We start from the raw sequence: 25,405 nt of genomic DNA, 5'->3' as shown, positions 1-25,405 counted from the left end.
ACTTTAGTTAGCATTCTACTGTGAAAAAAACAAAGGAGTCTTTATGGATAAAATCAGTGCTACTTTGAGAATTTCTGTCAACCTTTAATATTTTAGAGTGATTGTTGCAGAAATTTGTTATTATTTCATTTGGAATATGTCTTCCTGATATTGATCGGATGGGAGTACTGATCAGGTGTAGTAACAAGCACATAAACACAACATGCAAAGAGCATTATTTTCATCTGTTTAGACTTAACGTCCTACCTGCAGATCAAGCAGCTCATCCTCAGACTTCTGCAGCTTGTTGGTGGCTTCTTCCAGTTCATCCAATCTTCGGCCAAGACTCTGCAGCTTGTGCCGCAGGTGACGATGTGTCATGTCTTTATGATCAGACATGGCTGCGAAGGTGTTTGTGTTTTGTGGATGGTTTTTATTTCGCTGTTCAGGTTATTTGACTACGTTTTGGGAGGACCACATTTGTGTGGTAGTGATGACAGGTCCTCTGGGTTCTGCTCAGCGAGACCAAGTAGAAAACAAAGGTGTCTTCATTTGCTCTTTAGTCCCAGTTGTCTCTTTGAGGCTGTCACTTTAAGACTCTGAAGTTCCCTCGGCGTGGTTTTTAGCAGACAAATTTGTCATCTGTAGGAGGGAGAGAGGAAACAACAGTTAGTCGGTGACAGTCATTTGTATTTTCAGATGTAGTGTTCAGTGAGTGAAGAGAGAAAAACCCTGCTCTCTGGGACTGAATGGTATTAGGGAGGATTGATTTTACACACTTGAATAAATCATGGCTTAACTTTAAAATATGTTGGTTCAAAATCTTTAAACCTCAGTTTATTTTTTACACTAAACTAGATAAAATTTAATTCAGTTGTAAGTTTTTCTATTACTTGATCATGTTACTCCATTAATTCAGTGAAAATATTTTTCTCAAAGGAGAAAATATTAAACTGTCTCTGTTGAACAATTATGAGTGTGCATACTATCTTTTTAACAAGCCTGCAAATAATCAAATGTTTTGTTAAAAAAAACAAATTAACTAGTTTTTGAGGGGTAAGCAAACATTACATTACACATTACATTAAAGAATTTGAATTCACAAAATTGAGATTGGTTTTCAATTCATAAGAGCTCTCCTTCATTTTAACAACATGAGAATCAATTTATATTGAACACAGTTTTCCTAACCTTGATTAGAACTCATTTTAGATTATTCTTTGTTTGTGAAACCCTATCTGTAATTCTGTCATACTGTAATTTAACATGGTTTCTCATGTAACTGCTGTGGAATCAAGCAAAAGAAACATACATTGAACAATGTATTATACACAGTTATACATTGACAAATATGCAATATATCTGCAGATGGCAGGAAATAAGCAAACCATATTTTGCGAGACATAGTACATATGTGATGTGAGGGATTCATCAACATGGCAATTATGTTCCACTCAAATGAAGTCACATAATACAAAAACTGCAATCTGTTACTTTCATTTCTTTTTTATTAAAACGTCATGTATTTCACCTTGCCTATCTGATGAGCATAGGCATCTTACTACCTACTCTTCTCTCTTTGTCATCTACCTTATGTTGTATCCAGTATTGATTTCTGCCCTCCTGCTTCTGCTGACAACGGCAGATCTCAATAACCTCGGCCTCCTTCACCAACCCCCATGTACGCGCATACAAAGTCGTCACCGTGGCAACCACAACATCACAGGCCTGTGGTTTACAACTACTACTACACCATTTATAATCACTCAAAGTAGTAGTGATGGTAAAAACATGCTTGCGGGACAAAAACTATTAGGTAGCAACAATCTACGCTTGACATGAAAGTAAAGTATGAATCAGACATGAAAGAAATACCATGACTGCTGTAAATCAAGATACTGAAACTACATCATACTTTGACGTGAAAATAAGAACAATTGGATCAACTACTATATTATTACAAAAGTACTCCCCATCCATTTGTAGGCCCAGCATGGCTGCGTGTGATGAGAAAACAGATCATTAGCCCACCACAGTCTGGCTGCCATAAATCTAACAGCCGACACTGCTTTTGTCTCATGCATGATTCAGGTAGTGGGATTTCCAACCCCTGCCACCGAACGCTATTACACCCCTCCCCCCGTAATTATACCAGGCTTTCCCCATAGACCGTCGAGGGAAAAATCGACCTGGGGGTAGGACGAAACATCTGCACACATCATCACTTATCGACCCCTTGACAACCGAACCAGCTACCGCTCCATACTTTCATGTCCCCCTCATCTATACAGTGGTATTAGGTTAAAAGACTGCTGCTGTAAAGCTACAAACCACTACACACGACGACTTCTGTTTGATGACTTTTAACTATACATTTAATAACTTCTACTGCTGTAAAAAGATCAACCAGTGCAGTAAATCTAGAGCATCTTTTTAATCTGAATCAACTGTGTGCGTATATCGTATGCAGCATCATAGCATTTATATCATTTAGCGTAAGGAAAAACAAACCACTTTTCCCACAATTCATTAAATGTCTTGTTCAACATAAACCAAGGCAATAAGCTTTAAACGTCTATATGGTAGAGATTAGTTTTGAAGAAGTATTTAGCTGCAGTGTTTTAATTATTTTTTTCCCTTTCATGAGGTCTAGAGGTTTGGTAATCTTCTTGCTGGAGACTTAAGGAAATAAAGTATATGCACTGAAGAGGAAGTAGGGGGGAAATGTCAGAGGACAAACTGCCAGCCCAGCTGTCCATTTAAATGCTAAAACACCTCGTGAGTAGAACCTTTTTGAGTTTCAATAGCTTTGCCCAGCTGTGGCTTATTAAACGAGTTATGGACCAATTTTTCTCTGCTGTCTTGAGGTACTTGCTGTGGTTCGATCATGACTGAGGCTGTTGTGGAGTCGAATGCTATGAAATATGTCAATACAGATCCATTATAAGCAGGAGCAGCTCACCAGCAATTCTTTTCTTGATGGCAGGTTTCCAGACAAAGGTACGTCCCCCAGTAAATGTGTAACCAATGTCAAATTCTAAAGAGGACTACCTATTACAATGTGCCTTTGGAGAGCGATTACCCCTCCTCCACCCCAATTTAATCTTCAGACCTACCTACACACTTCGTTCACCTTGTGCCACTGTTATAGATTGGTCTAGCGCCATTCATTATCACTCTGGAATACAGGTAAAAGATAATCTGGGTTGTTTGGCTGGTTCTTGGGCAGAATGTTGCCATAATACATCTGTAACTAGCGATGGGAGTAGTGATGTACAACAGAAACAGATTAGTCAAAACAATGACTATAGTCAACATTGTTTTTTAAGAGTCAACTCATTTTTATTTGGGATGGGGTGGAAGAAGATATATGTTTTACTTCATAAAAGACACTGACTTAATGTTTATGGTCCTGTTTTTGCTGCAGTTTTGCTTGGGTATCTGTGTGGAGAAAGCAAGAGACTAGATGTCAACAATAAAACAAGTGAAATATCCCATTTGTTTACTCAACTGAATAAAAGTGCTTTTTGCTTTTATTAGAGATAGTGGAGATGGAGAATGATATGCCTGGGCCAGGAATTGCACCAAGATTGATGCAATAAGGCTTTGGATAACATGGGATGATCTCTACCAGGTGTGCCACCGGGGTACCTCAACAACAGCATTTATATTTATAAAGCTACCACAACAAATATGTTGAGTAAAGTCTGCAAAATTAAAAAGAAAATTAAATGCTCTACTTGTGGTTCACCCACTCTTTGGTTGGTCATTTTTTTGTTCTTATTTTATTATTTTGGTTTGAATGGAGAGCATGTGTTAACAATTATTAATCAACTAATGGACTTAAACTGGTCTGATCATTCAAATCAAAAAGTAATTGAAACACTCATCTATAGTCAGAAGAGAAGTTGTGGTGGAACATGTGCATGGGCTATTAAAATCACTACAAAAACAAAACAGAACATCAAAAGAAATGACTATTTGGAGTGACTGAGTGAATGACTATAGTTGGAGCTTAGAAGTTGTTCTTTAACATATCGAGGGAGAAAAAAGTGATGGACATATGGTGGAGGGACGTAAAGAGAACCAGGCAACATTTTGGCAACTCTTTAAGACACGGAAGCTTGATTTTGCCATATCCATCCATTTCCAAGCCCTGGTCCTGGATTAGGCAGACTAAACACCACTTCAGCTGTTTGTTTATAAAGGGTGATCACAAGGTTTTAGTTGATCTTGTCGTTCATGACAGTCCCACCCTTAGCATCTGATAGAGGTGGTTCTTGGTTTTAGTGTTGGTCCTGCAATGGAACCATTTGGAAAATGTGTGCAGGGTCTTTAGCTTTAACATTAAAGGGGTCATATTTTGCTAAACCCACTTTTACTAGTCTTTGGTTCATTTATTTGTGTATTTGGACCCTAATAGTCCAAAAAGTTTGAATTTGAACCCTTCAGGTGCTGCAAAGCTATCTTTATATTCATTTCGGCAAAAACTGAGTGGATTTCTACAACCTGTTTTAATTCCTGCTTAATTTGTTACATCTATAACTAGTTATGTCACAACATTTGCACACATAAGTTCAAGACTTCCGACAAACATTTCTCCGAGTATGACATTAATTGTTTGTCAGCAGCAGCGGTTGTAGTCCATACTGAAAATATGTCCAAACTTCGAGCCAATTACCTAAAATGTTCAGTTGGTGGTTGAACAGGACAGAGCAGCACAGCCAACAATCTGGAGGGGGTAGGGCATGAAGTGGCTAACTTGCATTTAAAGGGCCAGCGTTCAAAACGACCTTTCTGGTGTCATTACTCAGAAATAGGGTTGAAGATGGACCTGTGAAGTTTAAGTAATGAAAAATTCAGACCCAAGCATAGCATTTACAGTTTATGTAGACCAAAGGGAAATGTTTTAAAATGCATAATTCCATTTAAAAAAGCAAAATATCACTCTTCTAAACTACATACCAGGCCTGAATCTGCCTGGGTGGAAAAAGGGGTACATCTGGACACCAAAACTAGATTTTGGTGGTATCTAATGACAATTAATAAACATAGGTTCTGTCTCAAGTATATATTTCTGACTGTATGGATGACTATTACTGCATTTTGTGTTCTTATGTTTGGAATTCAGCCTTGTCCTGGTTAATATTGCTAGGTCCAGCTACTCCTGGCAGCCTCCTCTCATTCTCCCTTTATTTCTTTGCCAGCTCCCTGCCTCCCTCTCTCACCCCCCCACCCCCTCCCTCCATCTCTCTCTCTCAGACACGCACACCAGCCCGGCCAAGTGGGCGCTTTTAAAAGGGGTGGCTGTGCGTGCAAAGCGTCTCTGGCAAAGGCCCGTCCTCTGCCAAACCAATCAACATACCTGATTCACTTAACACAGGACCGGGGTCTCATTAGCCACATTCAGGACGAGACAGGAGGGAGTTAGCAGGATGGTGGAGGAGAAAAGGAAACGAAGTGATGGAGGAAGAAGTTTACAGAGTTTCGGGAATCTGCAATTAGACTATGCCGTGACTGTGATGTGCCTGTACACCTGTGAGCCCATATGGGAGATGGTTAAGGTTAAGCAGAGCTATTTAGGGCATGTTTATTAGGAATGTCTACACACAGTATGCAACCATAATATGCACGGAAGAGGTACATTCCATAAAAAATGAAAATAACCCTTTCACCCATTGCAATTGCGCCACACCCACCCACCCCCAGGCCCTGTTCTGTGTGGTCACCAATCAAATCATTCAGGACCATACAATACAAAATACAATAACACAACAATAAATTAAATAAATCAATGTGGATACACTTGAGAAGAAATAATATAAAGTAATTCTGTCTGAAGTTAAGCATGGGGTTGATCATTACAGCCCATTAATGGTAGGGAGTTCAAAAAGGGAGCTCAAAGTTTATAGGTTTTCCCCAAACAGAAAAGAGTATTTTATCATTTATCTAGTATTTTCTTGTTGGGGGATTCCTCAGATTTCCATTTGTTAAGAATTCACTTTTTTTGCTGCAGTGCAAGTGACATAAAATACTTCCTATAATGCGTCATGTTCAAGGAGCTAATACTATGAATATCAAAATTTTAGGGTGACAGTCAATATGAATTTTTGAAATTTCATAAATTGTCATGATAACAAATTTCCAAAAGTCTTCTAGCACTGGATAATCCCATAACGTGTAGAAAAGTGCCAGCAGATATTTTACACCTTTGATACATGCCAGAAACCCCACCATTAAGCTTGTTTAGTCTGTAAGGAGTGTAAAATGTATGTCAAATTTTAAAATGGATCTGTCTTTGGTGGATATCAATAAAGTCTGTGATTTTTCAGTCATCATGCTATTTAGGTACGTTTGATGGACAAGGTGGAAAGGACACAGGAAGTAGCGCAGTAGGAGGTTGCTGCTCAAATTCTACATTAATTTTCATTCCCTACTTCTGTGCTTTGACAATGACAAAAAACCTGCAGGGGGGTAGAAGCTGTGAAGCAGGGAAACTGACCCCTTTAATGTAGACGTATTCCTAGTGACAGACTAACCAGGCCACTGACAGTCCCTCGCTTTGCCTTGCCTGCTCTTAACCAGGACACTGACAGGGTCTCCAAGGCCCACTCCCTGAAAAAAGCCCATCAGTAACCAGGCCGTTGTCAAAGACCCAGTGAGAGCATAACAATGTGTACTGTAGACTGATTTAAACACTTGGATCAGGACAATTTAGAGCACAGATTCCCCTGCTGTCTGGATGAGCTTCAGGTTAATAAATGTCACTAACAAATTCTGCCTGAACCAAAGGTGTACAGATTATCAAGCAGCGACATTATTATTGTTACAATGATCTGTATATTCATTTTTGGTCAATATCTGATGAATGAAGTAACTTAAGCCTTTGAAGACTACCATTATGACAGGCTGCCTAGGTGTCTTCATGTTTTCTTTGCAATAAAAGTGTTAGACAATGTATTTTTTGCCAATTCTTTTGCACCTTTGTTTTCAGGAGAACTTAACTTTCAATACCTTGCCATTAATTAACAACATTATGAATAATAAAGGCTTAAAACAGTGTGTTTTAGTAAGAAAGAAAAAATGGACTTCAAATTTTTTGCATATTTATTATCAGAAACAATTGTAAATGTCAATAACGAAACTTTTTAAGGTTGCAAAAATTAATTTTCAACTATTTAACATCTGCTGAAACATGCTTTTTGGTCTTGAACATTGAGTGCCCATATTATGGCTTCATTTTTTATTATTATTTTTTTTAAATTTCCAGGTGCTTTTCTTGTCTGTGTGGAAGTCTCTGAAACAGTTCCTTTCTACTTGCAATAGAGTTCCACATTGCTGCCGTAAAGTGTAATTTAGTGTCGGGAAGCTTAGGATTTCAGCTTTCTGATGCCATTTGAATTTTGTGAATATCACAAATGGTTTAGGCATTATAATTACGTAATTTTTTTATGTCTCATCTACCTTTCAGTACTGAAATATAAAAATGCCATTATTTATTTACTACCTTATTTATACTTAGAGACAGACCAGTTATTCATTTTTTGGCAGATTAATCAGCATGTATAATTGGAACTGGCAGAATTTGGCTCAGACACCAGCTGTTCGCTAATCACTACTGACACTGAGGGTTAGATCAAGTTTAATGTTCAGTTCCAGATCTATTGTATAATTCGTTACCTACTAATTTATTTTTAATAAAGTACAGTTATTAACTCAGCCTTTAAAATCCACTACCTGTTAAGCTCTATTTACTGTTTCTATTTACAACATTACTAAAATATTGTTGGATTTTAAGTTCTTTATTGTGACTCTCAGTTTGAAGGCATTTTAATGTAGTTTTGTATTATAGAATTTGACAACCAAAAATGTTCCCTTTTTCTGTAAATGTAATAGTATATGGGTCCAAAATATCAGTAGGGCTGAGTACAGATAATTGGAATCAACACTAAAAATAAATAAAGTCCATTAACTTTTGTTTTAGTAAACCAGTTGATGGGTGGAGAAAGAAAGTACGTTTTCGTGGGAAAAAAAGGGGAAAAAAATTACGGTCTACACTTCATCTACAAGCAAAGATTGTAGGTGGTGCAGGTTAATGTGTTAAACTGGTCTCATAAAGACTAACAGTCCCAGCTGTGGATAATCTGCTAAACATATCTGAGGGAGTTAAAGACCAATTTCTCAAGGTCCTTTTTTACTAAAAAAAAAAAAAAAAATATCCAGTGAAGGTTGAAACACTACAAGCATTTTTCAATATACATGTGAAGATAAACTGAGACCAAACTTTTTGTCACAAAAACAATATATAGAGAAACACAGTGACAGTTTGGTAGACTGTGGTGTTAATTTGTTGTTTCCATTATAAAACAACTTCTACTTCTTCTTTAGAGGTGGAAGCAGTTGGTTAGTGATGGGACTTAAATGTTCACTCTATTATAATCTATTCTGAAAGCTTGTGTATCCATCTCCCGTGCACACTCGCACAAATGCTTTTTTTTTGTGAAAATAAGGTGGTTTTCATCAGGTCTCCAGGAATTTGGAATGGGTAGAAATGTCTTTAGTGTTTTTAGTGTACTCCAAGTCACTAGATTTTACCATTGTCAAATTTCTTTTTACCTGTATCAATAGCACAGTTAAGCTATTTTAAAATTATACTACATGATTTTAGTTTTATTTCATTTCCTATTTATTCATTTTTATTTCCTAATTTCTTATCTTATGATTGCTGTCTTGTTTTCTTTTGTATTATTTAGCTTTTTTTTGTTTTAGAATCATTTTTATTTGTCTCGTTTTTATTTATTTCATGTTTTATCCTTGATTCATTCACTTTTATTCTTAATTGTTTATTCTAGGACATTACTATTTTAGATTTTTAACTCAATGTATTGTTTCTTTTACAACAAATATTTGTTTTACCATTTTGTGATGTTTTATTTTTCGTTCAGTTCAGTTTTATTTATATAGTCCAGTATTACACACATCAGATTCTCCTCCTCTTCACCACCTCTTTACAATACACAACACCGTCTGTCCTGAGACCTTTACACTGAGTGAGGGAAAAAAAAATTGATTCATTCACTTTAATGGTTGGTTGTTGGCTTTGTTTTTTCTGCAGTGTGCTTCCATCTTTTAAAAAAATGCACTGTTTTGCATAAAATTTTGCCTCCTTGCATTGTTTTCTCAAGTTTTGCAGTTTCAATTGAATTGTTCTTTTGTAATACTTCAAAAAAGCACACTGAAGTATATTAACATGAAGGAATCTGCTACCGACAGATAAAGATGCAGAGGGAGACAGATATTGATGCGTAGTCGGCATAAAGGGGGGAAGGGAAGGGACAAAAGAAGAGAAACCCAGAGGAGCTTCGCTTTGTCTCAGACCAGAAGGAATTGAAGTCAGAGTTTGGAGAAGACGTCCATCCAGTCTGCTCGCTCTCCCTCAAACACACACACCAAGGTTACAATCATACACCATATCATTAGGGCTTTAGCCACTCTCTTCCTGCCTGCCTGTTGCACTCAGTACATTCTGTTCTCACCATGAAAAAGAGAAGGAAGGAGAAGGAAAAAGAAGAAAAAAAATCCCACTCTCTTGCACTTGACGTTGGGTTGGAACTTATGGGTATGAAGCTCTTCTGCCTCATAAACGGTTGTTAATAAAGGGCCCGAGTCCAATCAAAATGCTCGACCGCATCTTCATGTAGGGGGTTAGAGCCTGTTTGCTCATATGAAAGTGTGACAGATACAGTGTGTCTATGAGGGGGGACGACAGCGGTGGATGGATGCTGGCGCAGCACTGGAAGCCACAAGATGGTGGAGACCTGATGCTTGGCCTGCATTTTTCCCTTTTTCCAAGAAAGAGAAAACCGGCATCCCATAATGTTCGGGTTGTCGTTTCCTGTGCTGTCATGTAACTTTTTTCCCCCCTCGTTTCTTTCACCCTTTCAGTTTTGCTTCTGGAAAAACTGTAAAGAAATGAAAGGCAGTGTTGCATTTCAGCAGAAAAACGGATAAGGAACTGAGGTCATGTCGCTGGTTCGTTAAAGTGAGCCGAAATGGGATGGGAATACCTACTCGCTTTGTATTTTTCCTAAAAATCCTGGAAGAAATGAGCAGTTACAGTATAAGTATTGAAATGTGGTGAAATAGTGGGTAAACAAAACGTCCTCTTCGGTCGAAAAATAGATTTGTTTATGGGTGAGGACATGGAAGTTAACCACAATACCACTATAACGGCAAAGCAGATGCTGTCTCCCTGTCAGGGAAATATCAGTCTGTGCTGAAATATTCCTGAGTGGCAACAGCCATGATGTGAAACTGAAGCTAGTGTGGAAGTATTATAAAGTGTAATATCACTTGCCAGCCACTACACTTCCTGGCTTTAACGAATTCACGTTCAAAAAAATTCAACTTCCCTTAGAAATGTAAATTTTTTTTTCCAAAAAACATTCTGGTTTAGTGTATTTTGATTATCTTAGGAGTCATGATGGTCATTGAGTAATTTTAAAGTAAATTTAAAGTCCTCTAAATGCCCAAAAAATAGATTTTAAAGATGATGTCACAATACTGTATGGTTTGAGCACTGATCTTTTTATTAAATCTGACATAATTCGTGTGTAAAAGTCAGTTCAGGGTCCTGTGATGAATAGAAGTGAACCCGGAAACAGGAGATGACATCATGGATTAACAAGCGGATTGGTCTTAAACGGAAGGCAGGAAGGAAAGAAGGATGGCGTGTGCACACATACATACATGTGCACACACTGCGACACTAGTTTACATGTGAAAAGTAATATGGAAACCAAACTCAAACACCAATGAGCGGCTTTGCGAAAAGAGTGGGCACCATTTTCTGGCATACAGAATACACTTCATTCTACATTCTATATCCACCTGATATTAAGCAACTTCATTTCTAAACTAACAGCTGTCATGGTTGGTCTGTACTCTGATTACAATGTGGACTTGGGTTGAATTTTACATCTACTGAGCTCTTCACCGCCTACCTGCTGCTTCCTCTACAGTGGCAACAAACCTAATGTTGCAACTGTGCAAAACAGAAGCAATCTCCTAAGTCTTCAGTGGACAAGTTAGTATGAATCCAACATAAAACAGCAATTCTAAGATATAAGGGCAGTCTGTGTTTTAAGAAAGTAAAGTTATCAATAGTGTTAGCATAGCAAGTGTCCAAATGTGATCACTTGTGGCTTCAAAAAATCAGGATAGTGACAGCTAAAACCCATCTTATTTTCTTTACATTATGCATAATGCAGATGATAGTGTGTCATTTACGGTTACTGCATCACTGTTAGCACAATTAAAGAGAAAAAAAATCAGACGTAACACTGTTTTTTCAGGGGTTAAATGAAACCATTTGGAGTCAAAGGTTATCAACGTTTTATAGGAAGATCATGTACAGTGTTAGTTCAAAGCTTGGCTTAAGGCTTAAACCTGAATCCTTTCTCTAGTCTTAGCTCAGTAACCCAGAGCCTTTTCTAGGTCTCCCCTCCCCTCTCTTGTCCATCTACATCAAACGTCTTGTTGCTGGGGCTTAAAACCAGCGCTCTGCTTGTTTGAGTGTGTGATAAGGAGACGAGAGCAGAAAATATGGTGAAGGGGGATGTGAAACGCCAGAAAGAAGTGGAAAGGAGGGCGAGAGAGAAAAGGCAGGGGACTAAGCGGTGCCTAACCTGTCAGCTTTAATGTAACAGTATGACAGATCTTAATAACACACCCCTGGAAATTTTTGGCTGCATTGCTGACCTGATTGAGAATGTGACTCTGAAGTGGTTGATTCAGTCCTAAAGCCCCTTTAAGTCAGCTCTGGACCCGATGCTGATGGGATAACAGTAAATTAGAGCATGTAGACGCAGGATTACATGCACTCGTTGCTGTTGCTGTGACCGAGAAGCAGAGCAGGGGGAAGAATATTAGATGCTTTATTTAAAACGGCAGCATCCGAAAATACTAGCCAGTCAGTCGCTGGATAGTCCTCAAGCAGATCTGTACCCACGGAGGTCTGGAGAGATTTAAATCTAATCAGAACGCAGATTTTTTTTTTAACTTAGACAGTTAGGATAATAATATCTTTAATAAAAAGATATTTCATTAACTTTTCATTAACTACTCTTGTAGCAGTTCCCAAATAAATTTTTCTCATGATTTTAACCTTTCTTAGGTGATTTATCATAATTTATTATAATACTATCCTCTGTATTTTATGTCTTTTTCAGTTAAGATCATAAATTTTCCTTTATTCAATTCACTGATCATGTAGATGCTCATAAAAGTTCAGAGTAAATCCAAAGGTTATTATATGAGAAAGAGAAAACTGAAGAAAAAAGTGACTTTTTCAGCAAAATATACCATTAGCTGAGCATAAACCAAATGTCTCCATCCGCTGTCATGTGTCAAACTCTATGGATTTTACTGGTGAAACAATGTTGTAGAAGATATAAGTGTTTCCACGGTAACTACGGAGCCTCTGAACGTCTGAATGGGTCATATCTGATGACCATGAAAAGATGACAAACTGCATTTTACACTATTTATTTACATGTATTGGTACGATTAGTGGAACAGGTACTAAAAAGTTGAGATCTGTAGATGCTTTTGGTCAGTGGCAGTTGTTTGGGTCTTTACACACTTGAATTTCCTCCTTGGGGGATCAATAAAGTATATCTTGTCTTATCATATGGGTTAAATAAAATCAACAGTCTGCAAAAATTGAGACATATCATGCAACACAACATTACAGCAAGAATTAAACCATCTCATCATTTGTGTTTAACTATTTAGCAACCAGTGTACTCAAGACAGATGAATAAATATGTGACTCAATATGTTGGTGAATAAACACTAACAAACAGAAGTTTAGCAATACTCTTGTTGCTGATGTTAAGTTGTAAATTTATGTCCCATGTGACTTGCCATCAGGCTTCCATGAAATATTTCCCAACTGTTACTCTGGCATGTCCTCTGCCTGCTGCCCTTCTGTGTTAGGGGTCAGAGGTCGCTGACACTGAAAACATGCAAAATGCTCCTCATGAGACACCAGGGGGGAAACAGAAGCAATGCGCTGATTAACAGAGACAAATGTGTTGTTTTGTACTGAAGCTAAGTCAACCTGAACTGAGCTGAACTGCATCAGACTGGTTTGGATGTGGAAATGAGACTGGATTTCTGTTGCTGGGAATTACAAACACACACAGGATATTCAAAAATTGCAAAAATGGACGGTAGTTGTGTAAAAAAATGATGGCCTGATTTGTACAGTAATAGTATATGAACTAAAGGTAAACCCTTCATGCTTAATTGTTAATGTATATTAGTCAGGAAATTATTGTGCAAACATAAAATACGCTGTAATCCGAGTAAGGCTGATACATTACCAACCATGTACACACAAGAAACCACAATAATAAAAATCTGTCAGGGCTATAAATCTGAAAAGTACCCTCAGGCTGTTAGGATAAACAGTGTACTCACAGGTTAATAATTCAGACAAATGCCAAAACTAGTTGTGAAAAAGAGATTTTGTTAACTTAAATAAGATCAACAGTCCCAAAAACCCAAAAATCAAACAAAAAAAATCCTAATGGTTCACGATGTACCAGAGTACATTGGCCTTGCACAATATGAGCCAGAAACAGCAGCAACCCATTTGATGTTATTTCCTCCAAACCTTTTCAGTTTCTGTAAATCAAGGATGTCCTCATAATACCTGAAAAACTGTGTGTGTAAAGATCTTTTTGCGCAAATATTTTGTGTAACTATTGGCTTTGTCAAATACATCACATGATGATCTTTTGAGGTAAAATCACGATCCACTCCAATCTGAATCACAATTTTCTCACATCTTATAAAATGATATAGACATTACAAGGACACTGTGAGCTTTTGTTTACTTTTCTCTGATTTCTGTAGGCTTAGGCTGTGTGTCTTGGCTTTTTGATGTTATGTTGAATCAAGACTCGACATTTTTGCTTCATTTTGGTCTGGAGGTTTTATCCACATTTTCCTGTACATACAGCTACAGTGTTTCCATTCATTACCTAAACTGCCGTGGCCTTATTTGACATAGTTTTATAATGGATCAAAACTTTTTCAATCTGTATCTCTAAAGCATTGATACAAGTCGCACACTTGCTGTAGTTCAGAGTTCAGAAGCTGGACCTGCAGCTGATGGACTTACAGTAATTCATCATCATTTCTTCATCAGCTGTTAAACAACATGTTACATAAACCCTGCAAGTTAATGCAGACTGAATACTTTAGTGTGGACAGACACTGAGGAATCACTATAAATGAAGCCAAATATTCCACTTCACTAGCCCTGTGATGTGTTAACAACATTAATGCTACAAACCTCTAGTGCAAGGCTCTGTGTAAAATACTGTTGTTACACTAATAAACCGGTCATTAAAATGTGAGTGTAGCTAAGTAGAACAATTCTGAGTGCTGTAATAATTTTTTGAGGGCACAATGTTTTGATCCCTCTGAAATGTCATGTGACAAATTAAGATTTTGATGATAAAAGGCAAGGATGACCAACATTTTTTCTGACAAAAGCCGTCAACCATCACATTGTGTTGTACAGATATCAGATAAATTGCAAAAACAAAGGTGGAATTGTTTTGAGATTAGATAATCATGTTGGATTTATTCAGTATTTCTGAAGAATCAGTTGCTGTGAATATATTCAGACCTTTGACTGAACTTCCTGCATAATACTAGTATAAATAGTTTTTCAGTGAATTATGAGTAAGTCACTTTGTGCGTCACTTATGACTGTATACGGGCCTTAACATTAAAACTCAATGAAATCTAAATGAAAAGTAGTAAATTCCTCAAAACACAAACCCTTATCCATTAGTAACAAAAGCTAAAACTAACAGGAAATCAAAAGCAAAACAGCTGAATAAAAATACAAACTAATGAAAAGGTCAAAACTATAATGAGCATGTGCTATTTTGCAGAGTGAAACCATGGGAAGTCCCAGCTGTGAAGTGATAGACAGGAAGACTCCAAAGGAGACACAACTGTCCAACCACTGTGACATTATAAAGAGGCAAGAATAGATAAAAGTAGAGTAAAAGACAGAGACATACAGGGACGAGAAGATAATACGCCTTCAATAGAGAGATAAGGAAGAAAAAAAGCTACTGTAGGCATATATAAAAGCAGGGTTCCTACAGGTTCCTAAAGGCTACATTTCACAGCCATACTGGCAAAAATGTATGTCTCCTTGAATTTGGAAACACGTACAGAGTCAGCCAAAATAATGTATACACACATCAGGAAAAGAAAAACTTGCACAAACATTTCATTTGTATAAGTACTTCTACACATATAGATACCTCTTTCGAAGTTTGATCAAATTACAATAACACTGTGTACTGTTGTACGATGTTTTCCCAACAGATGGCATTACCCTCATGAATGTAGCATCAATAAGTGATGTCTACAACATGGCAGCAGCATGGTTGTCGATTGAGGAACGTAAGATCATTTTCAAGTGGTACTTCAAATTTGAGAATGGTGTTGAAGTCCAAAGACAATGGAGGCGTGAGTTTGGTTCAGAACCTCCTACACATCTGATAATTTCATGGATTTGTGAAGTTCGCCGTACACATAAATGTCTGGAAGCCAATGGCCACCACTTTGAGCACCTCTTGTAATTGTAGAGGCCAAAGGTAACTTGTATTAATCTTGTGATGTCTGAATAAATTTGGTAATGAAATATTTATGTAAGTTTTTCTTTTCCTGATGTATGTATACATTATTTTGGCTGACTGTATTTATTCACTCCAATGTCTTGATTCTGAGTCACTTCTCATCAGGGCTGCAAAGTTAGTGATGTTTGGTTCCTATTTTCAGTATAAATTGTCACGTTGGAACAGGTGAAACTGAGTAGACAAACATTACTGTCTTTGCAGCTTGGACATTTAAACAAAGAACAGTGAACAAGTTTATGGCAACATAATTAAAGACCTATCATATCAAATTTAATACCTATTAAAGACTATTTTAAGATATTAAATGCAGATTTGTAAATTCAAGACTTTTAAGACTTTTCAAGACCCTGTGGGAACCCTGTACAGGAGGGTGAAGGGATGAAAAACCCTATCTTAATTTTCCCTACATGTGATGTCACAGTTTTTCCTCATTATTTCCATTCAAAGACAAATAAAGCAGCTCCTTTTGTTCCGTCAATCCAACACCAGGAACTGGTCTGATCATCCATTGATACTGTATTTCCTGCCGGGATCAACACTAGCTACCTATTTAAGGCTGCGTGTAACAGCTGTTCAAGCACTGTGAGCTCTCAGCAGGCGTCAGCTAAAATCCTTATATGACTCAATGGGAGAACACACACACAAACACACACACAGACATGAGGAACTGTGTGCCAAGAGAAGAATGTGCGCGTGTCGCCATTTCACGCTGATAAGAGAACATGACAACATCACAACAAGATGACACTTGTTGGAGTCGACGCGGGGAAACTCACAGTCTGTGTGAGTAAGTATGAGTCAGGCAGATGGGGAATGAAGAGAGGCAGAGCACAAAGGTTAAAAGAGAATGAAAAGAGGTTAAAAACATAAAGGCAGTCAGATAATATTGTCTTTTAGTCATTTACTGTCAATCAAAGAAGTTTACTTGTGTGTCTGAGTTTGCAGATAACCTAAAAGTGCATGTTGATGCTGAACTCAGTGCAAGTTACATATAAAGTTACCTGAATACAGGCTGAAAATTTGTCATATGATAGATGGAAATCAGAAAGTCTTATGCCCTGTCCACACAATTGCAAATATGTTACTAAACAACAGCGTGTTAGGTCACAAAAACAACAAAAAAAAATCTAAAAACACCTTCTTACACTTTGACAAACTTTATTGATTCACAAGGGAAACTACTTGGTCATAATAGCTCAGTTGCATACAAAACACTCTTGAAAAAATACTGGCAAAAAAGCAACAACAAAAAAAAGTAAAGTAAGTGTGAAGAGATAAAAGCTATAAATAATATGAATAGAATACACTAATAAAGCAGAAAAAAATGAAGTAATGATTTTTTTTTTTTAAATTCTGGTTTGTGTGTATCCATGTGGACAAGGAAAAGGCATCACACCTCATTTTGCTCATGTCTACTACTACTCTGTGTAATGAAGCTGCACTTGAACCATCAAATCCACATGTATAAATCAGTGTATGACCTGCAGTAGATCGAGGTCAGCATGGATACCTTTGGGAGACGGTCCGGACCAGACCGGCGTTTTGGACGAATCCACATCATGTAAAGAATACACTTCAACAACCAGAACCAACACTTAAGGTAACTTAAGTTTGTAAATTAATTTATCATCGCTGCTCAACTTCATGACAGAATAAGGCTTCTGGTTCTGCTACATCTAGTATTATCCACAATGTCTGCAGTTTTAAGTCCAACAGAAACAATGCTTTATCCAAGCATTTGTACCAGTTTGTAATCATTTTTGTGTTGTGGAGTGGACAAAGATATATCTCAGTCTACACAACATCTTAATATATCTCAAAGAAAAAAGGGATGATTTTGTAGGAAGAAAAAACAATCCATTTATCCATTTTCTCAAGTCCTTGTGAGGGTCTCAGGGGTGCTGGAGCCTATCCTGACTACGATGAGTTGAAGGTCGGATACACCCTGGACACGTCACCAGTTCATCACAGGGCTGACATATACAAATGAACAACCATTCACTGTAACATTTACACCTACAAGTGATCTAGAGTGAACATTTAACCTATAAAGGTGCATGTCTTTGGACAGTTCAAGGAAGGCAGGGTACCCAGACAGAACAGAAGAAAAATATTATCTAGAAAAAAACAACAACTAATAATTAACTAATTTATCACTTGTTGAATTTGACACCTCTCTGGCAAATAGCATTACAAAATGGAAGTATAAGCTTTCAGCATTCTCATTAAACTATACATATTGTGCACACTACAATATCATATTACAACATAATACTTATACTACTTATTATTATCATTATTATTATTATTACCCCACCTCCCAAAGGGGAGGTAAGGTGTATTGTTTTTGGTTTGGTTTATTTGTTCGATGGTTAACACTCTAGCAGCAAAACTATTGGTTGAATTCATACCAAACTGGGTTTATAGATTGCAGTGACCCAGAATAGATGTCATTACATTATGGGAAAGGTAGGTCAAAGTTCACATTTCTTTTATGATTTTTAAAAATCTTCCTATTTACTTATAATGGGCGAAATACGTGCGAGGGGCAGGGTTTGTTGTGCCTGACACCACTTGTTATTATTATTATTAATACTACTACTACTTTGCCACTTGTTTCTACTAGTACTTCCCAATGTGCAATTGCATTTTTTCACAACTGTTTTTTATAGTTATTGTATAGCTTTTTTTGTGGTATTTCTTGTGTGTATATTCGGTGTTGTGCTGCTTTTGGAACCTCAATTTCCTGAGGGCTCTGTCCAAAGGATCAGTAAAGTCCTATCTAATCTAATCTAATCTAATCTAATCTAATCTAATCTAATCTAATCTAATCTAATCTAATCTAATCATTTTACAATTGATCGTAAAACTCATTGAACAAACATTTACCAAACATGTTTCATCTTGATCAGGTACAGAAACATTACAGTACAGAACATTTAGAGTATAGAAGACATCGTGTGCTGAACCACCAGCCAAAAGTGAAAATGTAAGCCTACACCAGGTGCCATGGAGCGAAAAAATGCATTTACAGGCTTATCAGAGTAGTGAGGTGAGATTTATGGAGAAAACGCTACCTCACATCCGTTCTTTAGATGCTCGTCCCAGATGGGATAAGATGAGGAATGTGAGGGAACTGTAAATCACACACAAGTCTGGGGCAAAAAGGTACAGAACTAAGTGAAAATACCAGGAAAACAGTGTTCAAATGTAGCACTGAACTGAACAAAAAATAGTGTGACCAATTATGAATGACTTTGCATTCACATCATGTGATTGATTGGGATGAGGCCAGCACTGGAATGTTAACAAATTTATGTTTTATCCTCTAAGAAAAGGGTCAAGGACAGCAGCATCGACTTACTACTGCTCATTCTGTTCTGTCCTCATGTCTTCCATTTGTCTCATACTTCCCATCATTCTCTGTCACAGCTATCCCCCCTGTCATGTGACCTCGAAACACCACCCCACCGCTCTTTCTGCTGCTGCATCCTACTGTCTCCTTTTTTTATTCCTTCTCCTCCTGCTGTCTATGAGAAAGAGGAGATGACAGCTGATCATCAAACTCTCTGGTGATGATGGATGATGGGGCATTTAAGTGGGCAGCTTCCCCCAAATGCCTGTCGATTCACAGCGCGTCAATAGCTCTTAACATACAGCCCTTCAGCCTTCTGTCCGGCTGCTTGAGATCCTGCTCATTCACTACTGCTTTCCCATCCCAAACAGAGCGAACACACACATATACACACACACAAAACTCAGCCGGCGGAGCCTTGGCAGCGCTTCATCAGCCTGAGCCTTGGCATTAGCTGCCCGCTGCGGCTGAATGGAGACCACAGATGACGAAAGGAGAGAGTGTGAGGGGAGGAGAGGAAGCAGCAAAGCAGCACAATATATGCGTAATAATGCCAGGTAAGCAAAGAAAGAGACAGAAAGAGTGAGTACAGAGAAAAACAGAGCCGAGGAGGGGAGTGACTCTACGGAATGCAGAGCAGGTACCTGCCAGAGTGGATTACTGCAGCAGGAATGCAGCAACCGGCTATGTGATGGAGGAGGAGGAGGAGGAGGAGAGAGGTGAAATGATGGAGCTGTGTATTAGAGCAGAGCATGCTGGGTGATACAGCACAAAATATGACCATACTGCATAATGTTTATCATGATATATAATCTGATAAAACAGGGGTGTCAAAAATATGGCCCGCAGGCCAAAATGGGCCCATCGAAGGTTCCAATCTGGCCCAGGGATGAATTTGCCAAGTGCAAAAATTACACTGTAGATAAGTCATTTTAGTTCCAAACTCCAATTTCCAAATTTCTAACAATATTATGCCTGGTACTAAATTTTTTTTACATTTGTAGATCCACTGATCTGTAAGTGGTAATGCACATGTATAAATGATAAGTTGAGGCATAATATTGTTAAAATTGCATTCTAAATAATGATGCTCAGTCTGTGCAAAAAAGTAAAATTACATTATGAAAATGTTCACAATTCCAATCTATCCTTTGACAAAAAAATGTGAATAACCTGAACAACCTTAAATTTATTAAGACAAATGAGTGCAATGTTAACAATATCACGCTTTCAGATCACCATGGATCTACAAAGGCATGAAAGACAGTAGCCTAACAGGCATCTAGAACTGAAAAATACTGTATAGCATTTAACTTTACGATCAAAACATCTTGTCAAGATTCAGAGACACCCTTGATTGTTAACATCTTCTGTTTAATTTTTGCACTTGACAAATTCATCCCGTGGGCTGAATTGGACCCTTTGGCGGGCCGGTTGTGGCCCGTGGGCCATATGTTCAACGCCCCTGCTTTAGAGTCTGTTGGCACTAAACGTGTTCAATTTGTTAACTTTATCCTGTGTTACGCATTTTGTGGTCATTCGGGTAATCAAGTCATGGAGACCGAGTTCAGATCAGGTTGCGTTTTCAGTTCAACTGCTCGTTTCCACCTATTAACTGCATCTCAGACAGTCATGTGACCACATACTGCAGAAGTTTCACTGCATAAACACAGACTGACTACTCATGGCTTTATTATGGGTGTAAATAATGAGGAGACTGAACACAAACAGAATTGGCTGTCAAGTTTACACTTGCACATTTTTTTTATTTAATTAGATTGCAGCCTTTAGATATTGCATAATTAAAGAGGCTGACATAGTGACATTAACCCCATTAAAATTACCAATATAGTTTTCTTTCCTGACTAAACCCTGACTAATACCAGTCTCTAATAATCTATCAACATATGTTCATATGAATCTGTCTACGGTGAAAATAACACATAACTTCTGCTATTTTTTTTACTGAAAACACATGGTATACATATTTTATGCGCACAAACCATTTTCTATTGACCATAAATACTAAAAAGAAGTATGGAACAGTGTGTCCTCGACTCTTCACTGAAGCAACACAAAATTCTGACCCACATGTCTTTAATGCTACAAAACTAAACAAAAGTGTTTAGTCATGCAGCACTAAACAGGGCTTTTTAAAAATTTTAACAGCCTTCAAGGCCCTAACAGGAATCCTATTAGCATTTGAAAAACAAATTACAACTGAATGTCTGAAAATTATTATTAAATTCTGCATATCTGAGCTTTTAACACAGATTAATTCCTGACATTCTTCATATCATGATATTGAAAAAGACATATCTCTAAGTAGACCTTGGCAGGACACTCAGGAGAGAAGCTCCTTTTCCTGTTTCACTGTCGGTTTTCATGGTCTCTCTTGGTTCCAGACTATTTACGATGAATTCAGCTCGAGCAGGATGTGAACTAGCATCCGGAATAATAAACACATGTAAATGCACAGAACACGCCTTGGTCACACACTGACCTTAAACGGTGTGAGTTGACAGTAAAGTATTAAGACAGTGACACACATATTGTCTCTGGCGAATAACCTGGCCTGATTGAACACAAATACACACCCGGTGCTGTCCCAGAGAGCACAATAACACATCTGAGACCAGTGACCCACATGCTACACAATGTATACAGTGCTGTGTATATGTACTGTGCATATATGTGTATGTACTGTATGTGTGTGCCACTCCTGTGTGACTTCAGGCTACAGGGAAGGAAGCATGGCGCCGGCATTTGTGCCCAACAGGAAACAGACTCACAAAGAGCAATGGAGGGGTGGAAGAGGTTAAGAGGAGGGGGAGAGGAAGGGAGGAAAGGTGGGCAGAGGGAGGAGGATGAGGAGGTGGAGAGGGAGAAGTAGTAGTAAAGGAGGAAGAGGAAGAAATGAAGGCAGCCAGAGGAAATAAAAGGGCATGGAATGTGAAATATTGCTCACGCTGACATTGAATGAACTGATGCACACACGCCTACCTCAGCTGCAATGGGGTGTGTCTAGATTTCAGAAAGCCAGGAATTCTCCTTAATCTTCTAAGATACCGATGGGTCATGAGAGTTCAGATACGCAAACATCAAACAGACGTGGTTCACTGTCCCATTCAATGACCCGGTGCTGCACAAATCCTGGTGTGATCTTTGATCCAAACCTTGGCTTAGACAAACACGTTACATCAATGCTTCATTCCTGCTTTCATCACCTCAGAAACATCACAAGAACGGCGGCCAGCCTCAGTCTAATTTGTCCCGCTGCAGCTGTATTTGTGCTGTTATCTGTGTAAAGCTAGAACTGCTGCACCGTTGAACGTCAGCGGCTCAGTGAGGCACTTTAAGTTTTCATTATCTGAAGTCATGTGGTTGTGACTTTTCTCCCTTGAGTCGCAGTGATCAAATCCATTACAGGACGTCCTGGAGGTTTAAGAGGACTGTCTGAAGACTTTTAGTGCTGTCAGACTAAACAAGACAATAGTGCATTTGTTAGCCTAGCTACATTAATGGAACCAACAGTTCAACTAGAAATGCACTGATTAAAAGATTCTTGGCTGATACCAATATGTAAAATGACATTTTGGCCAATAAGTGATTCTGAGACCAGTACAACTTTATATTTTCTTTTTTTGTTCCTGTTGTTCATCTGTACAACACAGATATTGTCATTACAAATATAAAAGAGTCACTAATTTAAAGTCTTTCAGCCCTACATTAGAATATCTTTGACCCTTTAAGACCTAGAAGTATTACTGTGGTGACTTCCAAGTTATTTTTTCTTCACATCTAACATTTCCTAAGTGACTTATCACAATTAATGATATTATCCTTTGGATTTTTCAGTGAAAATACTGATATTTTTAAATATGTAACTTACTGTTCATGTTGTTCATAAAAGCTCAGAGGAAGTTTAAAGGCTATTATACCAAAACAGAGGAAACCACAGAAAAAGACTCTTTCTGAAAAAATATATCATTAACTGAACTTAACAACTACGACCACTATATCTACACGGGTTTTATTGGTGATTCAATGTTGTAGAAGATGGCGGTTTCTTAACATCCAAAACAGACACAACTGATTGCATTTTAGCTGAATTATTTACGTATATTGATAGGATTAGGATTTCAAAAGTTGTTCAATATTTTAGATCAGTATATGGTTTTGGTTACTGACAGCTGTTTAGGTCTTGGAGGGTTAAGTGATTCAAACATACAGGATATGGCCAAAAAAGTTTTATCTTTTGTTTCTAATGATGGGTTTAATCACTTTTTGGAAACATGAACACAGTACAACACCTACTTCAGAATTATCCTTTCTTTAGTAAAACTTTTACTGCATTCCAAGATGCAAACAATTTGCATTTTGATTTTTTAGAAAGCAAGAAAAGTCTCCAGATGAAAAAACCTGCTTTTAAATCTGCGATTTATGTATTTTTTCAAAATTTTCAGAAAGCAACACCACAGTTAATTGAATTAGTTTCATTATATAATGACTTGACCTGATCAGTTCCTCTGACCACCAAGCCCTAACTTTAGTTCATCATTTTCCCTGTTGTGTTTTATGTTTTTGGCTTACAAATGTTTTGGGTTTCTTTATTTTTTTATTTTTAGTGCACACTGTTTTTTACTGTAAAGCACTTCTGTTTTTGAAGGTGGTGTATAAATTATTACTAACCCTTAGAAGCCAGCAGAGACAAAATATACATTAGTCTAACTGCTAAGTGAAACTTGTATATATTTTATAAATTATTGGAGCACTAAGAAAAGAATATTACCTCTTATTGCTTGATTTAAGACTTTCTTTATTTAACTAATTTGATGACTTCTGCAGATGTGCTGCATATGTGCACATACACAGGACAGATCAAATTTACCAAAAGACATAACTTACATTTCACATGCATCCTTCAGTCTGAGACACATTAGGCTCCTCCCTGCATAGTCTCCATCCTGTGGTTAAAAACACAGAGAGGGCATGAGGTTAATAAAAGTGGACTCTCTGCTCGTCATAATATCAAGACACACACTCATACGTCTTTCAGCGTCGTTATGTTTGGCAGTTGGCAAAGTGTCGAGTCTGCGGCCTGGCTCACAATGCAGTCACTGTGGGGGAGATGGTTCACAGTCAAGCTAACAGGCTAAGAATGAGCTAACTGCTCAGATATGGGATGCATTCGGAGGCTTTGCAATAGACTCATGCATGAGCAGACAAGCAGTGTTTGGCCACGACAACAGAAGGCTCTATTCAGTTCTCTGGGGAGGCACTGGTACACACACAAACACACAAGCACCATTATCATAATCATCATCATTGCAGAAGCTCTCATCTGCTTCAAAACACACACAGAAAACAAGCCAGACTTGGAGCATTCCATTACAGTAGCATTCCATATGTTTGGTTAAGCACAGAGAATCCAGATTTAAGACTGGAGTCTGGACTGAATTTAAAGGATGAGAGGGGAAGTGAAGGGAGGGGGAGACATGAGGAAGAGGAGGGGGGCCGAAGGAGAGGGGAACATTCCTGTACACTGTAAGCAGAATACAAAGAACTGGACTGGTGCCGTACTTCCATTTTCATTGCATTGTGAACATGCATGATAGAAGTAGTGTAAAACACACAAATACAGAAAAAAAAAAACACTGTACACACAACATGTAATCTATTAGATGACCTCCTGGATACATGGGCCAAGTATTCACTCCAGATGAAGCTGCAAATCACCCTCAACTCCCACAGATTAACTGGTGTCAGTTTGGTGACTGTGAGGTTAGTTCAAGTACCATTTTTCTCAATGTATTTAACAGTGCTACTTCATTCATTCATTCATTTTCTGAACCCGCTTTATCCTCACTAGGGTCACAGAGGTCGCTGCAGCCTATCTCAGCTTCTCAGCTACTTATGGGCGAAGGCGGGGTACACCCTGAACATGTCACCAGTTCATCTCAGGGCTGACATATAGAGACAAACAATCACTCTCACATTCACACCTATGGGCAATTTAGATTAACCGATTAACCTATCAGTGCATGTCTGCAGCAGCCATGCAGACACAGGGAGAACATGCAAACCCCACACAGGACCTTCTTGCTGTGAGGCACGAGTGCTATCCACTGCACCACCGTGTCGCCTACAATGCTACAATAACACTACAGTGCGTGGCAATAATGTACAGCAATAATGTACAGACCTAAACTGTACATATAAATTAATTTGACTTACAACTTGTTCTGTATTCAGGACTGGTCTGCATGATATAAGAAAAATCTGCACAGTAATATACGATAAACAAAGAAAAAAAGTATAGTTTTTCCAGCACCAA

The 25,405-nt window shown here is 38.0% G+C and overlaps 1 protein-coding gene across 4 annotated transcripts in view; it reads right to left on the bottom strand.

Annotated features, from left to right (window-relative positions):
* Positions 1-25,405, bottom strand: part of luzp1 (leucine zipper protein 1) — an 80,281-nt gene that overhangs the window by 24,223 nt on the left and 30,653 nt on the right. For 3 of the 4 annotated variants that reach the window (XM_030126830.1, XM_030126826.1, XM_030126829.1), the window contains exons 2-3: positions 23,977-24,035; positions 247-621 (exon numbers count right to left, since the gene is read on the bottom strand). In XM_030126830.1, coding sequence (XP_029982690.1) covers positions 247-378 — 132 coding nt within the window. In that variant the 5' untranslated portion in view covers positions 379-621; positions 23,977-24,035. Of the gene's footprint in view, positions 1-246; positions 622-12,745; positions 12,749-23,976; positions 24,036-25,405 lie in introns of all 4 variants that reach the window. The other variant, XM_030126827.1, reaches the window with a different exon arrangement.

Source organism: Sphaeramia orbicularis, chromosome 22, assembly GCF_902148855.1.
Source record: "Sphaeramia orbicularis chromosome 22, fSphaOr1.1, whole genome shotgun sequence".
NCBI classification, from domain to species: Eukaryota; Metazoa; Chordata; class Actinopteri; order Kurtiformes; family Apogonidae; genus Sphaeramia; species Sphaeramia orbicularis.
Note: the sequence above shows the minus strand (reverse complement) of the source record. Positions and strands in the feature narration are given on the sequence as shown.